Source organism: Penaeus vannamei, chromosome 25 (assembly GCF_042767895.1).
Source record: "Penaeus vannamei isolate JL-2024 chromosome 25, ASM4276789v1, whole genome shotgun sequence".
Taxonomy (NCBI): Eukaryota; Metazoa; Arthropoda; class Malacostraca; order Decapoda; family Penaeidae; genus Penaeus; species Penaeus vannamei.
The window spans coordinates 31,112,199-31,123,479 of NC_091573.1; the positions used below are offsets into that span (position 1 = coordinate 31,112,199).

Genomic DNA, 11,281 nt, shown 5'->3' on the forward strand with positions numbered 1-11,281 from the left:
TGAAAATAGTTATAACTGTAATAATGAAAATTCATAATGATGTAATTATAACCATTGTTATTATGTATATAATCACACATCATTATTCCAGCATTGTTATTAACATTATTGCTTTTATTTATAATTAGTTTTCATTATCTTTATATCTATCATCATAACCACCATTACCATTAACACCTCCTTTTAGTATCATTATCGCTAGTATAATTATATGACCATCCACATCTGTATTACTGTTGTTATAATCATTATTTCTGCTGCTGTAAACTGGGCAGCGTTAAGAAAAGCAATGGTTTTCATCCTGGCGCTATAGTAGCTTATGCAAGTAGAAATAGTGATTGCTGCAATGGTCGTCTAGTGCAACAGGTCTTCAGGTCTTGAACTACGACCGTCACAGGGATTTCTTTGATATCTGATACTTTTGCCTATTCAGGTGACAAACGAAAAATATGAAATAATCAAATGGCTATTTTTGGGGGGAATCGCCTCAGTTCCCGGAACAACAGTATGCAAATGCGAACTGAGGCACTGCCACGTCACTGTAAGTATCTTCTAATCCTTTTGATTGTTCAAAGCATTTCATATTTAGAAATTGCATAGAAGTACAAGCGAAATAATACAGAACAATGTAATGGATTAACGGCGTTTCTTTAGTGTTGTTTACGGGTCTTACTATTTTTATTTGTTTCCTGTTGCTGTCCATACCATCCCTACCTTAACCCTACCCCCTCAAGGTCTTGCACCGTTCGGCGGGTACATAAGGCGGGCGCGAAGATGCAGCTTTGCCATTCGCCTCCGATCCCCTCCGGTGCAAGTGTCTTTCGGGCTTCTCTTCTCTGAAACCTCATCATGAAGCTGGTAACGAAACTGTTCTTTTTAGCGTCTGCTATTTACCATTCAATAAAAATTATCGATGACATTTATCTGACTCATTTTATCTACTTCGATGATTGTTGCGCTCCTATCAAGATTTCTGACAGGAAACTGTTGCAAATCCTTTTACTCCTCGACCCGAATACTTCATAATATGTATCATATATGTTAAATATACAAACAAGGGCCTGTGGCTCGAATATTTATGTAAATCTTGTTTTCCTCGGCAGTTGATGTTGTTGGCGCTGGCGGGGCTGGCGAGCTGCAGCACAACCCTGATCGGAGGTGACCGCGCCAGGGACGTCTCTCTTCGCTACAAGTAAGTCGGATTCCTGCCGTTCCTTGGCAGTTCCTGAGCACATTCACACTTGTATTCCTCAAGGCTTGTTTGTGTTTGGCTTTGTGTTCCTCCGAACTGAGGGAAGACTCGTTGTTCCGCAGGTACTACGACGACGATGGCAAGGAGATCGAGGTGGAGGTGGAGGCCGAGAGGCTGGGACTCGGCCTTGTCGGTCCGGCGCCCAGGAAGGCCGCGGTCGCCCCTGCCCCTTCCGTCCGCCTTGCCCCCGTGACCGCCGTCCCTCATTTCACCCTCCAACCCCAGGCGCCAGTCCGCTTTGTTCCTGTGGTACAGACCCGCACCGTTCCGGCCGCTCGCAAGGTCGTCCCCTTCGTGCAGCCTCAGGTGGTGACGCGCGTAGTTGAGGTGGCTCCGGCTCCCCAGGTCACCCGCTACGTCCATGTAGAGGCTCCCAGGGCCCGCTACGTCAAACTGGACGACGACGACGACGATGATGATGATGACGACGTCCCAGTCGTGTTCCGCTCCTCACGCCCCGTCCACCGCATGGCGCCCAAGCGCTCCTCCCAGGCTGCTGTCGACAAGGTCCCCGCCCGCAGGGTCTCGGACAGCAGCGATGAGGAGTAGGCAGGAATCGCGGTGCTTTGCCTGGCACTGGCTCCTCGTTTTATCAAGATTTTCTTCCAAAGCTATACAAGAAGTTTTAATAAAAAAACAATAACTTTATTCGGTTTTATTCACAAGATGTATCTACGCAGGGATGACACTGGGTCGAAGACAGGACACGCACTTCAGCATTTTCATCATCACTACTTGTGCTGAAAACACACTGAATACTACTGATACTTACCAACTGAAAGCACCATGAGTTTCTGTAAAGGATGAGGTTCATTTTGTTGCAATCAATCTTGCTCAGCTAAATCTGAATCTTCATTTGTTCTCATTCTACTTAATGAGGATCATCATTCATTCATCTAGGGCAGTAATCAAATACAATTGTATAGAAGGAAATCAATCACAGATTTCTCAGATTAAGCCCAAATCTCGATACAGTATACGGTTATTATTAATACTTCCCTATTTTCAGCACAAGACATAAAATATAAGCTTCCATTATTCTCTAAATGTCTCAAGATTTTTAATTTGTCCTTAACCTCCATTTATTTATCATTATCTCGTGTGAATTTTATAATATTGATATTAGAGCAAAAAGATCATAATTCTAAGCCTAATGTGTTTCGACGAAACTAATTTCAATCCAATATATATTCATTAGCACTAATAATCAAAGTTAATAGTAATAAAATTACTTATCGAATTTGATAGAATAATTTAGTCAAATGTTCTGATAATATATTTATCATTTTCAGTCTTCACATAATCAACAGTTTTTTTTTTAGATTTGTTAAAGTTGAATCAACAAAATATGCATCAAAATCTCAATTTGAATTGAACAGTCTGATAACAAACCAACATTCGTGTAATTCATCACAGTTGAATAATTAAAGAAAGGATGTAGCAAGAGTGTGGGAATATGTTAAACACTAGTACAGGTCTATAAAGGAATTCTCAAAATATACACCATGCCTTCTGGCAAAGGCCAACAGTTAATGCAGAAATGTTAACACACCGAGCGGTGAAATTATCTATTGGTTAAAAAAGTCATTAGGCAGATGCCCAAAAGAATGTATCTAAAGAAATAAAATTATTACTGATGGTTGATTCCTTCTAATAAAGCACACCAATGTTCAACACTGAGAAGCAACAACAAAACTGGCAAACATTATATCTCAGAGATTGATTCAATATATAGTTTATATATTTATTAATGTAACATGCAGATAGAAATCATTAATGAACAAAATGATGGAAAAAACAGGAAGCAAAAAGTCTGTGCATCAGCAAAACACCGGCCACATTTAAGACAAATCCATGAGGTTCCTGATCAATATATACCATTTTTTAAAAACCATCAAATAATCATGTTGGAAACTTTGTACTTGGATGACACTAAAAGTATCGATAAGGATATATATACTTTTTTTCCACATCTATCCTCTGAAATGCCGCATTGACATCATGATCTATTTCTGTCTGTTATGCATCAACTGTGGTCATCTTTAGCTTCCTTGTCAAATGTATCTGATGCCTCAGGCTAATAGGATTCTGTTCTAAACTTCCTCTATTGAACATTAGCCTTTCGTATTACATGTATGTTGCCGTTCATAAAAAATGACAAGAAAATAAATAAATAAATGAAAATCTGAAAACTAAACACATCAGATGAAATAGTTAATACCACTTCAGGCCTAATAGCAGTGCCTTGTGGACAGGCTGATTCAGGGTCAATATTGCTTTCCAAAACAGGAGCTGCCACCAGGATGCTTTCCTGGCTAATGCTAAAATTCTTGACCTCAAATTTCACCTTTTCATGGGGGATAAAATCTTGGCTTTTTAGCTTTATATTCTTATTCACTTCTGGAAATGGTATTTAGTTTAGATAAGAGATAATCTATTCAATAAATCTTTTGATTAGCATTTTATAAATTCTGTAAAGAGAAATATACATTTGTATATAGTTCACAAGTCGCTCAGACACACATCTTACCCAAAGATACAATTTAAGATTGCACATTGTCACCCTCTTAAGATATTCACGACATTGCAGAAGGAACTGAACACCAGTCTTCAACATAGAGAGATAAATAAATCGCAAATATTTCGTGAGAAAAATATAAATAGATAAAAAATAATATAAAAATAAACATGCACAATGATGCAACAATTTTCTCTTCAGTAATTTACCTTTGGAGACTGTGTAACGTTTTTTTATGGGTTGTGATAAGAGAAAATATTTTTCGTCCAGACGATAAAGAACTACTCCCCTTGTAACGTAGTTGTCCACATAAACAGTCTTTGTTGCAGTTATTGTCCATTGTAAGAGGATTTGCTTCACGGCAGTCAGATAGGGATTCCCTTGATTTTCCTAATCGTTAGCCGAAGTGGTAAATATAAGGCAGATGACACTTGACAATCAGTCCATGTGAATATTTAGAAGTTTCTCGGCTGTCGAAACATTGTGGAAGATGTTACTGCATATATCCTAATCCTTTTCATATCCTCTGAGCATTTTATGCCGTGAGAGTAAACATACTGCAAAAAATATACATACGAGTTTTGTGCTTGTTTTCGGTAACTTCCCATACCGCCCCTACTTCAACCGTCCCCACCCTGTAGCACTCACTACCCCGACCCGGGTAAGGATCCCCTCTCCCAGGGCACGAACCTTCTGGTGGGTATATAAGGCGGGCGCGAAGATGCAGCTTTGCCATTCGCCTCCGATCCCCTCCGGTGCAAGTGTCTTTCGGGCTTCTCTTCTCTGAAACCTCACCATGAAGCTGGTAACAAAATTATTTTTTTAGCATCTGCTATTTTCCATTCAATAAAGATTATCGATGATATTTCTTACTCATTTTATTTATTTCTATCAATTTTTTTTTTACAGGAAACTGTTGCAAATCCTTTTACTCCTCGACCCGAATATTTCATAATATGTATCATATATGTTAAATATACAAACAAGGGCCTGTGGCTCGAATATTTATGTAAATCTTGTTTTCCTCGGCAGTTGATGTTGCTGGCGCTGGCGGGGCTGGCGAGCTGCAGCACAACCCTGATCGGAGGCGACCGCGCCAGGGACGTCTCTCTTCGCTACAAGTAAGTCGGATTCCTGCCGTTCCTTGGCAGTTCCTGAGCACATTCACACTTGTATTCCTCAAGGCTTGTTTGTGTTTGGCTTTGTGTTCCTCCGAGCTGATGGAAGCCTCGTTCTTCCGCAGGTACTACGACGACGACGGCAAGGAGATCGAGGTGGAGGTGGAGGCCGAGAGGCTGGGACTCGGCCTCGTCGGCGCGGCGCCCAGGAAGGCCGCGGTCGCCCCTGCCCCTTCCGTCCGCCTTGCCCCCGTGACCGCCGTCCCTCATTTCGCCCTCCAACCCCAGGCGCCAGTCCGCTTTGTTCCTGTGGCCACGCAGGTACAGACCCGCACCGTTCCGGCCGCTCGCAAGGTCGTCCCCATCGTGCAGCCTCAGGTTGTGACGCGCGTGGTCGAGGTGGCTCCGGCTCCCCAGGTCACCCGCTACGTCCATGTAGAGGCTCCTAGGACCCGCTACGTCAAACTGGACGACGACGACGACGATGATGATGATGACGACGTCCCAGTCGTGTTCCGCTCCTCACGCCCCGTCCACCGTATGGCTGCTGTCGACAAGGTCCCCGCCCGCAGGGTCTCGGACAGCAGCGATGAGGAGTAGGCAGGAATCGCGGTGCTTTGCCTGGCACTGGTTCCTCGCTTTATCATGATTTTCTTCCAAAGCTATACAAGAAGTTTTAATAAAAAAAAAACAATAACTTTATTCGGTTTTATTCACAAGATGTATCTACGCAAGGATGACACTGGGTCGAAGACAGGACACGCACTTCAGCATTTTCATCATCACTACTTGTGCTGAAAACACTGAATACTACTGTTTCTTACCAACTGAAAGCACCATGAGTTTCTGTAAAGGATGAGGTTCATTTTGTTGCAATTAATCTTGCTCAGCTAAATCTGAATCTTCATTTGTTCTCATTCTACTCTTAATGAGGATCATCATTCATTCATCTAGGGTAGTAATCAAATACAATTGTAGAGAAGGAAATTAATCACAGATTTCTCAGATTAAGCCCAAATCTCAATACAGTATACTTATTATTCACTTATCACGGTTATTATTAATTTTTCCCTATTATTCAACACAGGACAAAACATAAGCTTCCATTATTCTCTAAACGTCTCAAGATTTTTAATTTGTTCTTAACCTCCATTTATTTATCATTATCTCGTGTGAATTTTATATTGATCATATTAGAGCAAAAAGATCATAATTCTAAGCCTAATGTATTTTGACGAAACTTTAATTTCAATCCAAAAAAATATTTATTAGCATCAATAATCAAAGTTAATTATAATGAAATTACTCATCGCATTTGATAGAATACTTTAGTCGAATGTTCTGATAATATATCTATTATTTCCTATCTTCGCATGACCAACAGTTTTTTTAGATTTATTAAAGTTTGATCAACAAAATATGCATCAAAATCTCAATTTGAATTGAACATTCAGATAACTTTCAATCTCTCTCTCTCTTTATCAGTTTGCTTTTACACAAACCAACATTCCTGTAATTCATCACAGTTGAATAATTCAAGAAAGGATTCGGCAAGAGTGTGGGAATATATTAAACACTAGTAGGTCTATAAAGGAATTCTAAAAAAAATACACCTTGCATTCTAAAACACACACACACAAAACATGTTAATAGGCAGATCCTCAAAAGTGTCTAAAGAAATAAAGGTTATTACTGAAGATTAATTCCTTCTAATAAAGCATACTAATGATCAACACTGAGAGGTAACAACATACTATTACGACAAATCAGGATCCACATGAAATAGCAAATTCAAACATTCCTTTCCTTATGAAGGAATTTTATTATAAAACTATACTATATTTAACAATATGGTGAATATGTATAAAAAGCTCACAGAGTATAAAGTATGTTCGGCAAATATTTAATCTGGGGAAATTGCAGATTTATAGGTCACTGATTTCTCAAATCCCAAATCGGATTGATACCCTAAAGGTGATGCCCAGGACAGAGAAATAATTCTGATAGATTTAAGTAAAAGCTGACGAGAAGGATATATATATATATATATATATATATATATATATATATATATATATATATATATATATATTCAATTTCTACCCCTTAAAATGCCGCCTTGACATCAAGAATTCCTATTCCTGTCTGGTACGAAGTGCGATCATCTCAAACTCAAACTCAATAGGTAATGCCCAGGACGCTGATAAGCCCATATCGCGCATATGTATGGTTGGTTGCTGGGAAATCATAGCTTCCTCGTTAACTGCGTCTGCTGCCTCAGACGAATAGGATTCTGCTCTAAACGTACTCTGCTGAACATTAGCCTTTCGTATTACATGTCTATTGCCATCCATAAATAAATCTGAAAACCAAACATGTCAGATGAAATCGTTAATTCCACTTCAGGCCTTACAGCAGTGCCTTGTGGACAGGCTGATTCAGGGTCAATATTGCTTTCCAAACAGGGGCTGCCATCAGGATGCTTTCCTGGTTGGGGATATAATCTTGGCATTAGATAATTTATTCAATAAATGTTTTCATTAGCTGAAAAATCTATTCAACCAAGTTTCCCTTGTGTATGATATAAATACACAGGTAAGGAAACACAAGTTTACAAATTGCCCAAACTCGTATCTTTCCAAATATACACTTTGGGGAGATTCCAGATTATAGAGATATTCACGACACTGCAAAAACTGAAAACCTGTCTCCCATATTGGAAACAAATAAGTCACAAATATTTCGTAGAAATGAAAGAGATAAACATGCACTTTCACGGAAACTAATGAAGCAACAATTTTCTCTTCTGTAATTTACATTTGGAGACAATGAGAGGTTTCTTACTCGTTATGGTAAGAAAAAATATTTTTCGTCCAGATGATGAATTACGTCCCTTGTAACGTAGAAGTTGGCTGCATGAATATTTTTGTTAGATTTTCCAAAGTAAGAGGCTTTGACATGCGACCGTCAGATAGGGATTTCCTTGTTCTTTTCTGCTCGTTTGTCTAAGTGGTAAATATGACAGGACAAGGACACCTCATTCCATGTAAATATTTAGGTGAAGTTTCTCGGTTGTAGGTGCAAGAAGTAGTCATGCTACTGCAAATATCTTACCCTCCCCCCTCTCATACCCACAGAGCCGGGTAAGGATCCCCCTGTGCCCCTGTCCCCCCCAAGGCCGTACCCTAGCACCTTCTGGCGGGTATATAACGCGGGCGCGAAGATGCATCTAAAGTCATTCATCTCCGATCGTCTCCGGTGCAAGGTCTCTCGCTTCGGTTCTCTCTTCCTCGAAACCTCATCATGAAGCTGGTAAAGAGAATATTCTTTTTAGCGTCTGATATTTACCATTCAATAAAAATTATGTGACATAACTTAATTTTCTTTTTCTTCAGTGATTGTTACGGTTGTATCTCACATCATTTGTTACATATTTTACTTCTACTCGCCCCGAATACTTCATATATAGACCTGAATATGTATCATATATACATACATACATATATATATATATATATATATATATATATATATATATATATATATATATATATTGTATATACACACAGGGGCCTGTGGCTCTTGAATATTTGCGTAAATCTTCTTGTCCTCCTTGGCAGTTGATGTTGCTGGCGCTGGCGGGGCTGGCGAGCTGCAGCACAACCCTGATCGGAGGCGACCGCGCCAGGGACGTCTCTCTTCGCTACAAGTAAGTCGGATTCCTGCCGTTCCTTGGCAGTTCCTGAGCACATTCACACTTGTATTCCTCAAGGCTTGTTTGTGTTTGGCTTTGTGTTCCTCCGAGCTGAGGGAAACCTCGTTGTTTCGCAGGTACTACGACGACGACGGCAAGGAGATCGAGGTGGAGGTGGAGGCCGAGAGGCTGGGACTCGGCCTCGTCGGCGCGGCGCCCAGGAAAGCCGCGGTCGCCCCTGCCCCTTCCGTCCGTCTTGCCCCCGTGACCGCCGTCCCTTATTTCGCCCTCCAACCCCAGGCGCCGACCCACTTTGTTCCTGTGGGCACACGGGTACAAGCCAACCTCGTCCCGAACACTCGCAAGGTCGTCCCCTTCGTCATGCCTCAGGTTGTGAGCCGTGTGGTCGAGGTCGCTCCGGCTCCCCAAGTGACCCATTTCGTCCAGGTAGAAACTCCCAGGGCCCGCTACATCAGACTAGACGACGACGACGATGACGACGTCCCAGTCGTGTTCCGCTCCTCACGCCCCGTGGCTTCCCCTGCCTCCGCTCCCGTGCACCGCCAGGTGACCCTGCGCTCCTCCCTGGCCGCTGTCGACAAGGTCCCTGCGGTCTCCGTCCGCAGGGTTTCGGACAGCAGCGATGAGGAGTAGGCAGGAATCACGGTGCTTTGCCTTACACTAGGTCATCGCCTTATTCTTATAATTTCTTTCCAAAATTATACATTTGTATTAATAAATATACCAATAATAGTATTCAGTTTCATTTTCAAGATGTATACATGTAGAGATGACAAAAAGTCAAGAATGATTCGTAGGCATTTTTATCTGAGAGTAAAACATTGGAAACGATCGGCCCTCCCCTTTCTGAAGAGGTTGCTCTCACCTCATTTGGTAAGTTCATGGGACAGCCCTCTTCACGTGAGTCACCTCGGGGCCATCACAGAGCAAGTAAGAATGGTTAAATGATTGAAATTATTAAAACGTTTTCATGATTCATGATAACATCCTCGAATATGGATATATTTCATCACAAAGTGAGTTTCCTGATCAAAAGCCAAAATCAGTGGGGGGGGGGGGTACTATTGTGGTAAAACGGCAAGTTCTAAGAAACTTTGAAGAGAAAGGATCTGTTGTGCTTATCCCTTGCACTTCTCAAAACTTAAATTTTGGGCTTTTTGTTCCTGTGCCTCCCACTCCTCCCTCCATTTGATATAATTTCCCTGATTCCCTGATGATATGGGCTACGTTAAAGGATGACTATTTAACAAATAAGTGCTTATAGCAGAGTAAAAGGTATGCTTATGGTAATTTTGAAGAAGTTAAACTCGTTTCATTTCAACCGATGGTCGATCTATTTTTGTATCAATGACTAAAAAGGGCAATGCCTTTTACACAATTCTTGTCTTGTGGTCACATCCGCCACTCCTGATGTTCCTGTGATGCAGCTGATGCTGGGGATCCCACAATGCTGCCTTGGTCCTGGACGAGACATCCCAGGATCAGCTTCCACAGGCCTGAGTGCGCCATTGGTATGCAGTGTTTCTACAACAATGATCCTGGGTAATCCGCTCAAGATGCGGGCGTCTGGTTGGCGCACTGAAGGTCGACCTTCGGCCGCCTGGCATCCTTGCCCTCTTGGCTGGAGAACGCCATCAATAATTTCGCTTCATTAAGAGGCGGGAGCGCACGATGCGCACCCACGGAAAGTAGTCCATTAAATGCCTTCCGCTCTTGGGACTGAGTATAGACGGTCATTTTTGTAACCATCAAACGTATTTTTGATCATCTCACTCATTAGAGGACATTGATATCTTTAACTCGGAAATAAACATATTTATATTCTAAGCTCAATGTTTTGAATATGTGCAGTGCGAAATGTACATTTTCCCATCTTAACTGTGTATTTTCCATTTTCTTTAATTCTTTCTCTTCGGCGACGTGTGAAGTGTTTCGGTAACCCCAAAATAGGTAAACCTCGTCAGGTGGTTTTCCTCCCATTTTCTTGGTTGTTGGCTGTCTTATCGATAGGTTGATTATATTAATCTCTTGGGTGTAAAAGTCACATACTTAATTATTTTATTTGGTTTCACCTGTACGCCCCGAGCGTAGGGCAGGCTATAATTTTATATAATTTTTTTCTTCTTTTTTTGAGGGAGAAGAATCACTGCCTTCCAGGTTGAGGTGGAAATCAACCACGCAAAATTTAAGCCCTAAATTATCCCCCATTGCCTTCGCTCCTCTACAGCATATCCCACAGGGAGAAGTCTGCGGTGAGTCCTGCCTCGTTTGAAACAGGAAATGTTTACAAGAGCATGTTGAATATACAGGTAGAAATGGAGATACTGGTGAAAAGGGTGTAAGTTTGAAAGAGAAAGAGAGAATGAGAGAAATTTTCTCTTTTTATTTTTTATTTTATACCCATGAGACCAGGTGTGTAGGCGTCGGATCGACACCAGCTGTATACCAAATGACCATCTGCCATTTCTTTCTTTATGTCAAATTCACGGCCGCGAGCAAAGCTCAGGATCACCCCAACGAGACAGCGTCAGCAGAGGAATCGAGACACCTCTCGTGGTGTCTGTATGTTTTGCATTTTTGTTTTTGTTTAGTTCTGTTCTATCTTGCTTTTTAAAAATGTGTTTATCTATTTACTTTTGTACTTGTTTATTTATCCCGTCATCCTCTCCGCCGCCACC

The 11,281-nt window shown here is 41.3% G+C and overlaps 2 protein-coding genes across 2 annotated transcripts; both read left to right on the plus strand.

The window, feature by feature from the left end:
• Positions 1 to 4,501: 4,501 nt before the first annotated feature.
• Positions 4,502 to 5,792, plus strand: LOC113806030 (uncharacterized). Its single transcript, XM_027357128.2, has 3 exons — positions 4,502 to 4,575; positions 4,803 to 4,891; positions 5,014 to 5,792. The coding sequence occupies exons 1-3, from the start codon at positions 4,567 to 4,569 to the stop codon at positions 5,486 to 5,488; spliced, it is 573 nt and encodes a 190-aa protein (XP_027212929.2). The 5' UTR covers positions 4,502 to 4,566; the 3' UTR covers positions 5,489 to 5,792.
• A 2,335-nt stretch (positions 5,793 to 8,127) lies between these two features.
• LOC138866351 (uncharacterized) lies at positions 8,128 to 9,335 on the plus strand. Its single transcript, XM_070138867.1, has 3 exons — positions 8,128 to 8,200; positions 8,509 to 8,597; positions 8,720 to 9,335. The coding sequence occupies exons 1-3, from the start codon at positions 8,192 to 8,194 to the stop codon at positions 9,234 to 9,236; spliced, it is 615 nt and encodes a 204-aa protein (XP_069994968.1). The 5' UTR covers positions 8,128 to 8,191; the 3' UTR covers positions 9,237 to 9,335.
• Positions 9,336 to 11,281: the final 1,946 nt, after the last annotated feature.